Source organism: Onychostoma macrolepis, chromosome 09 (assembly GCF_012432095.1).
Source record: "Onychostoma macrolepis isolate SWU-2019 chromosome 09, ASM1243209v1, whole genome shotgun sequence".
Classification (NCBI taxonomy): Eukaryota; Metazoa; Chordata; class Actinopteri; order Cypriniformes; family Cyprinidae; genus Onychostoma; species Onychostoma macrolepis.
This window is the reverse complement of record NC_081163.1, coordinates 33,510,038-33,527,318: the sequence shown is the minus strand read 5'-3', so window position 1 is coordinate 33,527,318 and position 17,281 is coordinate 33,510,038. Positions and strand designations below refer to the sequence as shown.

The window sequence follows — 17,281 nt, the reverse complement described above, 5'->3', positions numbered from 1 at the left end:
GACATTTTAAGGCTGGAGAGATCAATGTTTCATGTTGTTATGTCATGAGAGAGGCCTTAGGAGTAAATAATAAATAAACAGAGCATGTGTGGGTGTGTTTTTTATGTGTACATCCCCCCCAGAGTGGGTGTTTGTGTGTAGGATTTATTACAGGAAGAAATTCGTGTTCCAGTTTTTCTAGGTTCACCTCTACAGAGTTAAAAGCAAACCCACTCAGCCCAAAACAACCATTCTCTGGCTCAGCCGGCACAAATACAAAAGCTACCAGAAATAAATGATTGATTTTGGCCTATGGCTTAAACACGGAACAAAAGAACAGGAAAACAGGCTGGGGCATCTGGTTCAAGCCCATCCTAACAATCTCAGTTGAATTACACCCAGAGGTACACCCACACTCCGACAGAAAGAGCAGTAAAGCACAGAACGAGGCTAACGGCGCAAACTTGATCGATGGCTTCACGGGCATTTTTATGGGCTCGGCTCTGCCGGATATCCCGCGGGCCGAGCATCACTCTTTCACGGGAAAGACAGGAAGGGTAGCGACACGCCTCACTGAAAGCAGCTTGTTCTGGGCTGGATGCCCGAGGGACAACGGCCCCCGCGGGACTGCAGCAGGTCTAATATGGAGGCCAGTGGCGTGTCCATGCGTCGTTTGTGTCAGTGTTGAAAAAGACCCCGTCTCTAAAAGCGCATTTGTCCTGCTCAGTGTCGACGAAAATAGGAGCGAATCACTGTTTAATAGCGTAATGATGGAGTGTGATGTCTCTGATAACATCAGTGCAAAAGCAGCTCACCTCCTTCATCTGCTGCAGGACATGCTAACAGAATTAGGTGACTGCTATCTCCCCATCTCCATAAATAGCCAAACTCAATCAGGACCCTAAAGAGCTCTGATAAATACACATCTGAGCTCACTTGACAGGGACACAGTGGGCGTCTGGAACAATATTTGTCACGTGCAGTATCTGAGGGCCTGCTGCGTACGAAAGTTCACATGAGACATGCAAACTTTCCAACCCCTGAGATGATGCCAACCCCTCAGAAGACCTCAGATGATGAGGAATTTTGCTAGAATTTTGCTAGAATTTTTCTATAAGTTTGATCGCAACATATAATCATTGCTGTTAATAGTGTTCACCGTCTGTTTGATTACATGACATTAACTAACTGCTTGATATTTACTGTACATTTCTGCCATATGGACATCAACTTGAGATGAGCTATTACTACATATACTGTAGAAACTTTAATTTTCTGTAAAGCTGCTTTGCAACGATTTGCATTGTGAAAAGCGCTATACAAATAAACTTGAATTGAACTTGAATTGAGACAGGGAAACTTACCTTATAAATCTATATCTACCTGTTTAGATATTATAGACACAGATAATGATATAAATAGGTAAATACTGATCAATCTATCTTTATATACCCATTTATATCTACCTTTCTATCAACCAACCAATTAAAGGATAAGTTCACTCCCAGAATAAAATTTCCTTATAATTTACACACCTCCATGTCATCCAAGATGTTCGTGTCTTTCTTTAGTTGAAAAGAAATTCAGGTCTTTGAGGAAAACATTCCAGGATTTTTCTCCATATATTGGACTTCAATGGGAGCCAGTGGGTTGAAGGTCCAAATTGCAGTTTCAATGCAGCTTCAAAGGGCTCTACATGATCCCAGCTTAGGAATAAGGGTTTTATCTTGCAAAATGATTGGTCATTTTCCAAAAAATTAAAATAAATAAATAAATGTAGATACTTTTTAACCATAAATGCCCACCTTGCACTAGCTCTGCAATGCACATGCATGACTTTATGCATTACGTAATCACGTTGGAAAGGTCACACCCAGGTAGTTCTTCATCTACATACTTTAGTTAAAAAATACAGAGCCCCGCACATGACATACAGGAAAAAAATAGTAGGCTAAATCGTGTGCACGATTTACTATTTCATTCCCTCGATTTATAAATTGTGCACACGATTTACTAATTCGTTCCCTCGATTTGCTAAATCGTGCACACGATTTATAAATCGAGGAACGAAATGTCGTGTGCACGTTTTAGTAAATCGTAAATTTTTAAAAGGTAGGGTAGGGTGAAAAACTCCATTTCATTTTGTCCTCCAACTTCAAAATTGTCCGACATCGATGCTTTACCTTTTTTTGTAAAGGGCATTTGACTTTCTTTGCATGTCTTCCACCTACGTTACGAGTGAACTTTCCAACGTGATTACTTAATGCGTGAGGTTGAGCTAGTGCAAAACAAGCATTTGTGGTTAAAAAGTATATATTTAAAAATATTTAAATTCTAAAATTTTTTAGAAAATGGCCGATTGTTTCGCTAGAAAAGACCCTTATTCCTCGGCTGGGATCATGTAGTGCCCTTTGAAGCTGCGTTGAAACTGCAATTTGGACCTTCAACCCATTGGCTCCCATTGATGTCTACTACATGGAGAGCCATTCCACTTCTGGAATGTTTTCCTCAAAAACTTTAATTTCTTTTCAACTGAAGAAAGAGACATGAACATCTTGGATGACATGGGGGTTAGTAAATTATGAGGAAAATTTTATTCTGGAAGTGAACTAATCCTTTAAACACCCAACTTTTTATTAAAATTCCAAAATTCTAAATTTGTCTTTTTCTTGCTATTTTATTATTTTATATCTAAAAGTTAAAAACCACAAATCAGCTCCCTTAAGGGCTGGTGAAACATTTTGAATTCTGTGCAGACTTGGAGAAAGATGTATGGTGAGAGTTTTACTGACCCGTGATTTGACAGCCATAAAGTTCGAAGCGCAATGCGATTCCATTCTTCCATGTCTGAGGTCGGATGCGGACAAACCGAGCTAAGACAGGCTGGGGGATCCGGTTCAGGACCACCTCTGAGGGGTCTACGTTCGCATGAAAAACCTAAGGAGACGGAGAGAGAGAAAAAAGAGGGAGATTTATGACTATTCTGGAGGTGGTTTGGCTGAGGCCACTCGTTCAAAAACAAACTAACCTCACAAACAAGCACAAACTCTCGCACAGTAAGAGCTTCTTTACTGGGGTCAAGTGAGATTGTGACTTTAATCGTTGTTAAAATACACACACCACTGAATACACACATAGACGCCAATGTTCTCATCGTAAATTCAAACATGAAACGCTGTTTCCTCCAGAATGAGTTAAAGACCACAGACATTGGTGAGACAGTGTGAGAGTGTTTGAAGAATCAGTTGTCATTCTATGAGATTGAATGTTGTCACATAAAGACATTAAATCAGATGCAACCACATGTTTTTGGGTGTTGTCATTGTTTACATCAGTGTGTCAGATGGATCATTAGTATTTCAGCAGGGAGCTCCCAGGGTATCACAGAAATATGCCATGTGCTTCAGCCACTGCCTCTCAGGATGGTGAGGATGGACAAGATGACAAGCTTTGATAGCAAATCTCCATCTCTCCTCCCTCCTCAGAGACACAAGCCTCTGTCAGGGTCTTTGTCTCCAGAGAGAGGAAGTAGGAAAGAGGAGAAAGACTAGAAGAGGGCGAGTCCTGCTTCATTGCACACACAGAAACAAAGCTTGGACCCTAAGGACCTGACCCGTCTCAGGATCCAATGACATCCGGGCCAGCTGGCCCGGGTCAGGTCTGTGCTAGGCCGACTCGTTCGGAGAGTGAAGAAAGAGATTAAAGTCGGTTTAGAAAAAATTAGAAGAAAAAAACCTTCTGACATTTGGTAAATCGCCCCAATATATCATAAAACAAAAGAAGAAAACTATGAACTGAGGACCTGTGGTCATTAATCATTGTGCATATGGTTAGTTAAAAGCAGAGACCTGGGGCAAGTGTTCAATTTTTCACATATTTCATCATAACTCTCAGATTACTACAAATCTACCTGCCATTTTTTTGGTGTGTGAAACATTTATATGTGCCAATATTTATAACACTATTAAAATATTAACACTGAGAAAGCTTCAACCACAATATTGAATTGAATACAGTAAGTAAGAGTATTGCAGATCTTCTAAATGAAGGGCAGATGGCAATTTGGGAAAAGACTCAAATAAAAAAATTATGCCTTATTTCAATGCTATTTTTACATTATTATTATTATTATTATTTGTTTGTTTGTATAACAATCATGCCAATAAAAAAAGCCTTTTTCCTGAACAGGGCAATTGAGGTGGGGCTGAAACAGAAGACAAGTGAAACCTTGGGAAAAAGTGGAAGTGTGTAAAGCTGTTGTCAGTAGGAAGATTCAGACATGCATCACAGAAATCTGCTTTTGTTTAATGACCTCATGATGGAGTGTGTGACCTTGCCCCTTCACTGCCTGTGAAGTTTTTCAACACAGCACAGTATGTTAGAGCCAAGTGGTGTGTGTGTGTGTGTGCCGACTGGGGGTAAGAAAGAAGTGTGTAATATATCACTTCTTTAGTGTGTGGGAGAATCCTACTTCTCACGATTCACTGATATAACCAAACACACACCCAGCACTTCTGAGAGAAAAGAAAAATACAGCAAGAAGCTTGTGAAATATTTCAAACTGTATTCTTTCCAAACTGTTATTCTTGTATTATTTATATGCTTTTATAGGTTTATTAGCTTTAGTTTTTTTATAAGAATATTTCTATTTAGCTTTAATTACTATTTAATTAAATTTCACTTTGGTACTTTAACTTATTTTTCATTATTTTGAACATATATTTAACTTAGTTGGCAAGGCAACTTTTCTATTTCTATTATATTTCAGAGGTGTGCTTTCACTTTTGAGACTCAGTTTTTTTAATGGGCAAATAAAACCCTTAGACTTGCATTGAAGCAAGGTTGATATATACGGTAGCTAAATCAATGGATATATACAGAGTTCTGGCAGGAAACTCTAGATGGCGCAGTCCAATAGGTCTAATTCAATCTGACCTAATGACATCATTATCACATGGAAAGGCTGATTGGTTCTCTCCTGTATCGGTAGCCAATGAGCTCTCTCCAGTGAGCTTTTATCTTTTGACATAACCACCTAGCAAACCACTAAAATCACCTAAAACACATTATCAACAACCTACTACATCATCTCTTAGTTTCTCATGAGAAATGGCAAAATATGAATAATACATAAAAATTGTTAGTTACAAATGTTTTATTTACTGTTGCCCATTGACTGGGCGTCTCCCATTCCTGGCTTCTGATTGGCCAACTTGTTTAATCCAAACCAGCAGGAAACTAGGAGCCATGAGCCTCTTATAACATGAACAGATGTATATCACATGGGATTTAGGACAGAAGGCCCACTGGTCATTATGGATGAAGTTCCAAGCTCAAAGAGGAGAGTGTTAACCATGAAGATGCCAAAATGATCAAAAAGCATACAAAAAAAAAAAAAAAACCTAAAAGGCATAACAGGATTGAGAAGTCCAATTACTGTGAGGACGTTAGGGAGCAGGCTGAGATGAAGCTGAAGAACGGTGATTTCCCACTGGTCCTCTAAGACAGAGGGAAAGGGGAAACGAGAAGAATGACAGAAATGACAAAGTCCCGGACTCTGACAGCAGCAGTCAATCTATAGAGGGGGCGGAGTCAGATACTGCTTCTAGCCAAACATATATTAGCGATATGAAGCTATACCTTTATTGTTTCCTTCCTTCTTTCCCACACACACGAGCACCTGCTAATGTTTTCTTTGCATCCCTGAGCTACTATGGCCCCTGACTGGTGTTGTGTTGACAGACACACAGGTGCTGGTAATGACAGACTCCCACACACCGAAACAGGAGAACTGCTGTCAACCCTGCTGTCTACTGATACAAGGCCACCCTCGCACCCATTCCCTCCTTTTTTTTTGCCCTCACATTGTCGGTTTTTCGTTGTTTGCCTCTCACTATGCAGTCTAGGCATAATCTTTGATTGATGTACTCTCTGCGTGTGCATGTGTGCCCGTAACCAGAGACATAACAAATGGACACAGCCGTCATCGGAAGGTTTATGCTAAATTACGTTCATGAATCATGCATTTGCGTACGTTACTTATATCACGTTCCCTCAGGCATGGCTGCTAGTGTTTCCCAGCATGCTGTCTGTGGGGGGAACAGGTATGTGTTGTCTGTCTCAGGTGATGATGTTTTATATGTGACTGGGGGTCTGAGTGTATCTGGTGTTAGATACAAGCATACGGTTTCAGATTCTTGTGGAATAATTTGCTATACTTTTATACGGAGTACAGTGGGGCAAAAAAGTATTTAGTCAGCCACCAATTATGCAAGTTCTCCCACTTAAAAAGATGAGAGAGGCCTGTAATTTTCATCATAGGTATACCTCAACTATGAGAGACAAAATGAGAAAAAAAATCCAGAAAATCACATTGTAGGATTTTTAAAGAATTTATTTGCAAATTATGGTGGAAAATAAGTATTTGGTCAATAACAAAATTTCATCTCAATACTTTGTTATATACCCTTTGTTGGCAATGACAGAGGTCAAACGTTTTCAGTAAGTCTTCACACACTGTTGCTGGTATTTTGGCCCATTCCTCCATGCAGATCTCCTCTAGAGCAGTAATGTTTTGGGGCTGTCGCTGGGCAACACGGACTCCAAAGCTTTCGATGGGGTTGAGATCTGGAGACTGGCTAGCCACTCCAGGACCTTGAAATGCTTCTTACGAAGCCACTCCTTCGTTGCCAGGCGGTGTGTTTGGGATCATTGTCATGCTGAAAGACCCAGCCACGTTTCATCTTCAATGCCCTTGCTGATGGAAGGAGGTTTTCACTCAAAATCTCACGATACATGGCCCCATTCATTCTTTCGTTTACGGATCAGTCGTCCTGGTCCCTTTGCAGAAAAACAGTCCCAAAGCATGATGTTTCCACCCCATGCTTCACAGTAGGTATGGTGTTCTTTGGATGCAACTCAGCATTCTTTCTCCTCCAAACACGACAAGTTGAGTTTTTACCAAAAGTTCTATTTTGGTTTCATCTGACCATATGACATTCTCCCAATCCTCTTCTGGATCATCCAAATGCTCTCTAGCAAACTTCAGACGGGCCGGACATGTACTGGATTAAGCAGGGGACACGTCCGCACTGCAGGATTTGAGTCCCTGGCGGCGCAGTGTGTTACTGATGGTAGCCTTTGTTACTTTGGTCCCAGCTCTCTGCAGGTCATTCACTAGGTCCCCGTGTGGTTCTGGGATTTTGCTCACAGTTCTTGTGATCATTTTGACCCCACGGGTGAGAGCATGGAGCCCCAGATCGAGGAGATTATCAGTGGTCTTGTATGTCTTCCATTTTCTAATAATTGCTCCCACAGTTGATTTCTTCACACCAAGCTGCTTACCTATTGCAGATTCAGTCTTCCCAGCCTGGTGCAGGTCTACAGTTTTGTTTCTGGTGTCCTTTGACAGCTCTTTGGTCTTGGCCATGGTGGAGTTTGGAGTTGGACTGTTTGAGGTTGTGGACAGGTGTCTTTTATACTGATAACGAGTTCAAACAGATGCCATTAATACAGGTAACGAGTGGAGGACAGAGGAGCCTCTTAAAGAAGAAGTTACAGGTCTGTGAGAGCCAGAAATCTTGCTTGTTTGTAGGTGACCAAATAATTATTTTACCGAGGAATTTACCAATTAATTCTTTAAAAATCCTACAATGTGATTTTCTGTGATTACAGGCCTCTCTCATCTTTTTAAGTGGGAGAACTTGCACAATTGGTGGCTGACTAAATACTTTTTTGCCCCACTGTATAAATATGGTAAAAAAAAAATAATTTAAATATGGTAAAACTTGTTAAGCAAAGTTAAGAGTACTCTTGGCAGATGAAAGAATAAATAATAAAATGAACAATATTAACTTACACCCTGGGAAGGACCTGCAATGTTCAGAAATTTCCCAAAAATACATATATATACACATACAGTGCCCTCCAAAAGTATTGGAACAGTGAAGACAAAATTGTTCTGTTGGCTGTGGAGTCAAGACATTTGCAAATATGATGAAAAGATGAATATGAGACAAAACTACAGAATGTCACATTTTATTATTAGCTGTTTCAACACATACATGTTTTGCCAAATAAAAACAACAGCACTTTTAGAGTTCATCCCACCATTTGATGCAAGCATAAGTATTGGGACAGATGAACTTAAGGCAGATGTAAAAGATTAAAAACTATTATTTTATTGCAGATCCCTCGCGTACAATCACAGCAGTGAGTCTGCGTCTCATAGACATCACCAGACTCTTGGTTTTATCCTTTGAAATACTTTCCCCAGCCTTTAATGCAGCCAATTCCAACTGTTGCTTGTTTGGGGAGTTTCTGCCTTTACTCTCCTCTTCAGCTGCTGAAATTCATGTTCAATCGGATTTAAATCTGGAGACTGACTTGGGCAATCTAAGACTTTACATTGTTTTGCCCTGATAAACTCCTTGACTGAACTGGCAGGGTGTTTTGGGTCATTGTTCTGATGCAATATGAAGCACTTCCCAATGAATCTGGTGGCATTTTCTTGAATATTGGTAGGCAAGATGTTTTTGTACCCTTCCAAATTCATTCTGCTACTGTCATCATACATTAAGTCATCAGTAAAGTTGAGAGGGCCTGTTCCAGAGGCAGCCATGCATGCCCATGCCACGACACCACCTCCACCATGCTTTACAGATGAGGCTGTGTGCTTGGGATCATTGCAGTTCCCTTTTTTTTCTCCACATTTTTGCTTTCCCATCACTTAGATAAAGGTTCATCTTTGTCTCATCGGTCCATAAACACAGTTCCAAAACTCTTCTGGCTCACCTTTGTGCTTTTTTTGCAAACTCTAATCTTGCCTTTATATTTTTGGTGCTGGTCAGAGGTTTAGCCTCTGTTATTCTATATCAAAGTCTCCTGAGGACAGTAGATTGTCAGAGCATCACCCCAGCTTTCTGGAAGTTGTTGGTGATTTTACAGACACGTCTTTTAGGGTTCATTTTCACAGCTTTTATGATTTGTCTGTCATCAACTACTGTTGTTTTCTCAGCCGATCAGGTCGTTGCTGGTGGTTTCCAAACTCTTGATTTCTCCATGCTCTTTGTTTTTGCTAGAGCTCTAACTGACTTCCTCTTTTCTTTTAGCATCCAAATTGCTTGCTTTTCTCTCAAAGTCAGCTCCCTCGTCTTCGTCCTGGTTTGTGTGTGTCATCATCGAATGCAAGATTCAGAATGCAGAAGTAATGGATATAACTGATACGACACATTCCCTGCTTTTAATATCTGAAGAATTAATGCAACAGGACACAGCTGATCACTTAGAAAGACCTGTGAGGCAACTATTACAATACTTATGCTCACATCAATGAGTGGGATGAACTCTAAAAGTGCTGTTGTTTTTATTTGGTAAAACATGTATGTGTTGAAATGGCTAATAATAAAATGTGACAATCTGTAGTTTTGTCTCAAATTCAACTTTTCATCATATTTGAAAATGTATTGACTCCACAGCCAACAGAAAAATTTTGTCTTCACTGTTCCAATACTTATGGAGGGCACTGTATATTACTACATTTTCACATATATCTGTTTTTTTTTTTTCTTTTTGTTGATATTCACTTCGGTATAACCGACTATGTTTATATTCAAACATTTACAGTAAAAATTGGTCTTGCACTATTACTAGGCTATATCACACAATTAATCATGTTCATTTGCAAAGTTCAATGAGCTGCACGGATATTTAGCCAAACTTTAAGAGCATTTAGCTTTGTATACAACTCATTAATAAATAAAACAGGCTGCGAGACTGTGAGAAATACTCTTACAGCTCACATGGATCTACAGGCCATGATTCTTTTTAAAGAGTACCAGGTTTGACACCAAACAATAAAAAAGGTTGATAAAGACGTTAAAGAGTGTTTAGATTCAAGTCACGCAAGATCTCATGTGTGCTTTTGTTTACACACATGCAAAAAGATCCAATCCGTGGCAAATACCTGTGGAAAAGCAGGAATTTGTTGACAGCACAAACAGCCGCAGTGCTGCTGCTCTGTCTAGACACACACACAGACAGACAGATCAATGAGGGTGGATGTAGATTAACTGTTATATGAATTATTGAAAAATCAAGTCTGACAGTCCAGGAGCAGTTATATTGAACGAACTCCTTGGAAATTCATCAGCACATGAAAATGTGTATGCGTGAGGGAATATTCATGAGATGAAATGGGTCCTCGGTGATGGCCAGCAGGGCAGGTTCCTGGTGAGGAGTCCCCAAAAAATTAGTCTGAATTATTCAAATGTCTGGCACTAGGGCGGTCTACTTAAATAATAAAAAAACCCCAAAGCGAACTCTCTATGAGGTTAAAGTGTGAGGACACACACACACACACACACGCCTCCTGTGAGACGTTGTCACTGTTAATATAATAAAGAGAGAGAAGAGGGAATTTGTGGTCACAAAAGAGTGGACACTCTCTCCCACAATGCCTGACTGCTTGGGCTGGGTTACGGAAAGCCACATGGCCACAACAGGGTCATGGGAGATGAAAGTGGCTCTGCGTTCCCTGCTCTGTCCATCTTTCTGCCTGTCTGTCTTTTTGTCATTCGTTCCCTCCATCTCTCGCTGCTTTGCATTGGCTCGCTGCCACGCGTTTTTTTCCCTCAGACTGATGGGGCCGCTGGGAAATGTGGTCAGCGTTCACAGCTCTGCTCGAGTCATTACTCTCTCTCTCGCTCTGCCCTTCTCCTGCTCCCTCCCACACCTCTACAGCCCCAGATGAAGATGTTGACAGAGCAGTCGGGCTCCAGTTGGCTGCAGGCCAGTGCAGGCTCAGCCTCAGAGGAGGAGAAACACGGAGAGAGACAGACAGAAATAGTTCTGTGACAAATAAGTACAAATATTCCATGTAGCCTCTCGATTAATATGAGGTCATAAAAACTGCATGCAGAATAATTATAGAGGAATTCGAAAGTTCAGAAGAGCTTTAGATGAAGTATAACTTGATGTGTCAGTTTTTCCTTCGTCAGTTTGGAGGCTGTGTGTTGGCTTTGGGCCCTTGGCGGCCCTTGGCTGTGTGCTCTGCTGTCAAGGATGGTTTTGACTGATAGTCTGCTGGTGGCACAGCAATGAGGGGCTCAGATACCTGAACACTGTGGCCAAATTTGGTGTGTTGCTGCCATTCACTGATTGCCATATGACAGAAGGCAGGTGTTTATTGTTTAGTAGGGCTTGTGATGTGTCATGAATTTTTAATTCTACTAAATACTTTCTGACAAAATTTAAGCATAAATCAAAAACTTCAAGAGTGCGATTCTACATGTTGTAAATATAAAACACAAAACTCCCTCTATAAAGCTTATTTAGTGTGGAAGCTCATCTTTTGGATTACAATGGTTGACAGACTAAATCCTGTTCAGAGGAGAGAGAAAAACAACAGTGAAAATGTTGATTTGGTTCCTGCCTTCCTCTTAATTCCCAGTCTGCATGTGAGATTGAGTTGGAGGGACTGGAATGTGGAAGCCCTCCCTCTTGCTTTACCTTCCCACTGTGTTTCTGAAAAAAAATATACTGGAAATTTCAAATAAGTAAGCAACTTGTAGAAGGATTCGTTTTTGTTTGATCAATAGAGTGCTGCAGGAATGAGTCCAAAAAAGCTGCAAATACGTATTTTTGCACTTCAGGTTTCATCATCATTGTCCTTTTTTATGGGTTTTTTGGCTGAAACAAGGGTGACAAGTTCAAATTTTTTTCATGTTTTATGCTAAGACATGAAATACATTAGTAATTCCTCACTCCTATTTTTTTTTTTTTTTTACCATTGACTGTGTCTTGGAAATGTCATCGCAACGAATAGGAGAACTCATATACTCACTAGTCCATATTCACAGCCTCATTGTGTTTATACGTGTGCTCTTGCAGACTATTCTAACTTAAACTTCCCAACTTGTCAATTTTAAATAACAATTGAAAGATTATCAGAAGCTTAGTGTTGGTGAGGAAGTTGTGCAACTGTGGTATTTGCTTATACCCTAACATTCGCTTTCTACTTCTGGTAATTGCATTATCTTGGTAAACTAAACCTATAAAGCTTCTTTTCTGCAATAAGCCAAAAGCCAATGAAAAAATCCTACTGTCTTTTCAAGGAAACCAGCAGATGTGGGAATGTTTCCAGACAAGGTTCTGAAACATGCATAATTTTTGCAATTCTGCTTCTATTTTGGTGAAACTAGCAACATAAAAATGACACACTGCCGCTTTAAGTCAACTTGGAATCGGTACACACTGTAATTGGAAGAACAGACGATATGTTTTATGACCCTCAGAGGTGTAAATGTTTCCTCTAAAACCACCATTTGTCACAGTGAATGAAAACCACATTTGCACGACCCCACTAAAGACAGGTAACTGTGTATTTTTGTTTGAGTATGTGTGAAACGGTTTCCACACATTCCACCGTCACACACTCTGGCTGTGCCTTATGCAGACAACTCGACTCAAAGAGCATCTATTCTCTAGTCCATGACATCACTAAAGGTTAAACCCTCAGCGGTACACTCCCAAAGAACAGAGGAGTCCTCCCGGGATCTGGCAGCGGTCTTCCATTATCCACGCTCTCCATGTGAAGCGGAGGAATGCACAGAGATGGACGGATGTGTCAGGCTGCTGTTTTGAAGTCCGAGCTGATGTCATCTCCCATGACAGCGCTCTCCGTTGCTTCGCCTCTGGACTTCACACGTTAACACACATACCATATGCTCTCTCTCTATATAAACCCCCCTTGATGGTATTGTTAAACAAGCAAGGGATTTACCAGACCTTCATAATGATCTCTGTCAATGACAAGGCTGCTTTAAACGGTCACGTTGACCTTGAGTGCAGGTGTGGGACCTTACATAAGGGACTCACTTATTTTCCCCACCAGTGGAAATGGAATTGAGACCTTTTGACCTCCTTGCAATTTGAAACAGTATGTTTGTGAAAATAGCATAAATTGCTCTGTCATTACTTTGATGGCTTTATCAGATACAGTCTCAGGAGGGAGCGTGTGGAAACGGCACAGTCGTGGGATTGGCTCTATATATGCATGTGTTTCCAGTAAAACAGAAGGGAATTTGTAGTTCTGTTCCAAAAGAGCTAAACACTATTTTAAGGCATCATAGCTGCCCTCCGGATTAAAAAGTAGGTGCAAACTGGCATAAATATGCTGCCTTTTTTGGTCAAATTCTATGGCAACACTTGTATCCTTGCCCAAAAGTTTCTTATGCTCAGCAAGGCTACATTTATTTGAACAAAAATGCAGTACAAAAAGGAAAATTAGTGAAATATTATTACAATATTGAAATATTCAAAAATATGATTTATTCCTGTGATGGCAAATCTGAATTTTCAGCAGGCGTCAGTGTCACGTGACCCTTCAGAAATCATTCTAATATGTTGATTTGTTGATCAAGAATCCTTTCTTATTATTATTATCAATTTTAAAAACAGTTGAGCTGCTTAATTATTATTATTTTTTTTTTTTGTGGAAACCATGATATATTTCCTTTCAGGATTCTTTGATGAATAGAAAGTGCAAAAGAACAGTATTTATTTGATATCGAAATCTTTTGTATCAATATGCACTTAAAGCGATAGTTCACCCAAAAATGAAAATTCTGTCATTAATTACTCACCCTCATGTAGTTCCAAACCCGTAACACCTTCGGTCATCACAACTACAATGTTCAGAAATTACGATTGAACCACTGATGTCACATGGACTATTTTACTGATGTCCTTACCACCTTTCTGGACTTTGAACGTGTCAGTTGTGTAACTTGTGTTGCTGTCTATGCAGGTTCAGAAAGCTCTCGGATTTCATCAAAAATAACTTAATTTGTGTTTCAAAGATGAATGTAGTTCTTAGGGGTTTGGAACAACATGAGGGTGAGTAATAATAACAGAATGTTCATTTTTGGGTGAACTAACCCTTTAAGTAATTTCATGCTGTACTTGTATTTCAATACTGAAAGTCTCAAAACAATTTCAAGCCAATTAAGATGGCATATGTTATGCTCATTAGTATATTGTTAGTTAGCACATCAACATGATTATCTCTGAGTCTGTTTGAATCTTTAAATTATTTTTGCTGTGTAGAGTGTTCCAAATCAGCTATAAGGTAATGTAACTTATAAGGTTACATTTCAGTTAGGATGCTGCCTTATACTGTAGCTTCCTATATACGTGGCACACAAGAAGGTTTTGGAGCACAGATGTGTGTGTGAGAGAGAGATCTTATCAGATCTGATTTAGCAGTGACTGAATGAGTGTGCTGCAGGTAATCTAGTAGTGAACTGAAAACCCGCCACAGCAGCTGAGGCAGTCTGAGAAGAAATTAAGCCCAGCTCTGCTGATATCACACTTACACCAAACACACTTACAACGAGACTATCAGCCACCAGCCTAAAGTGATCTTTCTCAGCAGCTCTTCCTGTTTGTCTGTACACACACACACACACACACACACACACACACACAATCTGTCAGTGTCCTCTGGACCAGGGACAAACACACCTCCACCATCATCATTGGAGACTGATGAGAGCCTGATGTGGTGCTATCAACCCAAACCATCACAACACAGCCCTGAAAAAATAATAACCTGCCTGACTCGAAATCCATTTACATGACGTTCACATACAAAACTGTTTACAGTTTCGAAAATTTACATTTCATTTCAATGCCAACACCCTATTTCCTGTTAATCTATATGGGCGATATTAAAAAAAAAGCCACGAATGAATGCTTTTTGTCTGCAGGACTGAGGCATCTTGCTAGATAGCAGCCGACATTGAAATATATTCCTTAGGCATATGAATAAACAGAACATTACTTAATAGTACCATTTCTAAATGGACACTGACCGGTCACGCCTCCCATAATGCGCGAATTGCCCATTCCGACACAGCCAGACTTCTTAACAAAGCTTAGCTGAACTGAAACCAAAGCCGTAAAAACAGCGAGCACATTAAGGGAGGACAGAGCTCTGAGATTTTCTGGAAGATTAAAGCCAAAGGCTATTCCAGCAGGGGGTCCGGGCTAAAGACCCAAACGCCAGTTGGTGGTGGCCGGGGTCGTATCCGGCAGGTTATTCTCAGTGGAGGCTGATGTTTTTTTACAGCTTCTTCCAAAATCATCACGCTAACATCAGAGCTTTCACTTGTTCCCCTGTCTAGCAATCAACTCTATACAGGATTTCCAGGGGATTTGTTAATAAATGAAGATTAGAGGCATGTACCACACGGGACGATTAGTTTTACACAGGCCTTATCACTCTTTTCAACTCTCTCCGTTCTCTGACCTTCCTCCATTTTCCTTTCACTCGAGCTTGTTCATTCAGTTTCTAATAACGGAGCCCTGTCTAGTTTTTCCCATTATCCAAAAGGAGCATCTTAGATTGGCATCAATCTCCATGATGGTCCAGGCTGGTTTATGCTAGTCCAGCATGGTCTTTCTTTTTAGTTAAGCTAATAGAACCAGCAATTTAACTAACCCATCACAGAAACTGGTTAGAAACTATACTATCACCTTTTCTGGTTCTCTGAGTCTCACATGCACATTACTTCATCTCTATACCCAGTACAGGAAAACAGAGTAACAACTGAGTGCTTTATCTCTCACAGGTGCCGTTCCGGCGTGATTGTACCTTGTGGTTCTTGCCGTAGCGGTAGATCATCCAGTCTTCTCCGTTAGTGCTGACCTCCAGCTTGAAAGTGGTGACGAAGTAGGACTTGTGTGTCTCTTTAGAGACTGCACCCTGGGTGGCGATGCCCGTCAGGACCTTCAGGAAGTGCAGGTCCACCTAAGGAGAAAAAATTGAAAAATTTCATTAAATCTGTGCTGTTATAAGGGTTTTTGTTGTAATTAATTATGATTGCTTGGTTTCTGTTTCTGTGGGTTGTGCTGGGTAGCCCCATCCACCCAAAATCATGGTCCACATTAGTATATTAACAAGTATATTAACAAAGCCCTTGTCATAAATATCAGCCTAGTTTTTTATTTTTTATATATTATTCAGATAATTTCGTTTTTAATTTAAGTGTAAATATTTTTGCATATATATATTTTTAAATTAAGTATATATTTCTTTTTACATTAAATTATACTAAAACTAAATAAACATTAAAATTATTTTAAATATGACATTTCTCAGGGTTGTCTAGTATTACAACATATTGTGTAAAATTAAAAACCAAACTAAAATTAATTTGTTACTATTTTTTACTTCATTTCAGTTTGTTTTGGAGTCATGAAAATGTATTATTTTAGTGTTTGATTTTCCAGTTATATTACTTTATTTTACTTTAATATCGTATTCTAGTTTCCTTAGCAATCCCACTAAAATCAGGATGATGAGAGAGTGAGATAAGTAAAGAAGCAGAAGGAGAGATGAGAGAGGGATGTGAGAGGGAAGAGCTGAAAGATGGATAGAGCTGTGGGAATATGAGGCATCCCCTCCCTGCAGATCACGGGCGGCAGCGAAGGTGTTATCAGAGCCTTAAGATCAATCACCTGAGCTCTGATCGATACTAACCACCTTCATTCAACTCTCCCTCTCTCCACACAGATTATCACCCCCACAACGATGATGATGATGATGATTGCGGTGCGAGAGCCGCATCTCTGCCCCTCCGTCTCTACCGCAGTGAGCTCCTTAATCAGGCATTCAGCTCCCGTCCTAGAGGAGGGCTGTTACCCATGATCCTCGGCTCTCCCTGCTCAGTGGGATGTCATCCGAACATGAGCGGGAAAACTGCAGCGTTTGTTATCTGTCAGAGAGACAGGTGTGGCTTTCACACACAGATACGAGCGTGCACACACACACCTAGAACATTCTGTAAAGCTGCTTAGGGCCACAGAGAAACACACCTAGACAAAAAAATCAATAGAACCCAGGACTGCTGCTAACTATTTATTCCTAGGAAAGGACCCTCATCAATCAAGTGGCTGTTACCATCAGAGCGGGCTGTGCATCATCAACCCCTGCATGCACCCAGAGACCAGGAATAGAGAGAGAGAGAGAAAGATGTAGCCTACCACGTCTGAGAAGCGAGTCCCTGATGAATAGTAATAAAGAGAGAGGGAGAGAAACAACGAGAAAAGAGCACAAGAGAAGATCTGATGAGATGTTAAAGAGATGTTATGGGTTCAATACAAGTTAAACGCTATCATCAGCATCTGTGGAATAATGTTGATTACCAAAGAAGATAATTTTATCTATTTTCTCAAAAAAAAAAAAAAAAAAAAGAGATTTATATGGACATAATTCTGAGCAAAAAAAAAAATTAAAATA

The 17,281-nt window shown here is 40.1% G+C and overlaps 1 protein-coding gene across 2 annotated transcripts in view; it reads right to left on the bottom strand.

Annotated features, from left to right (window-relative positions):
• nrp2b (neuropilin 2b) overlaps positions 1 to 17,281 on the bottom strand; it is a 75,846-nt gene that overhangs the window by 24,598 nt on the left and 33,967 nt on the right. For both annotated transcript variants that reach the window (XM_058786275.1, XM_058786276.1), the window contains exons 7-8: positions 15,635 to 15,790; positions 2,772 to 2,916 (exon numbers count right to left, since the gene is read on the bottom strand). In XM_058786275.1, the coding sequence (XP_058642258.1) occupies positions 2,772 to 2,916; positions 15,635 to 15,790 (301 nt within the window). The remainder of the gene's footprint in view (positions 1 to 2,771; positions 2,917 to 15,634; positions 15,791 to 17,281) is intronic.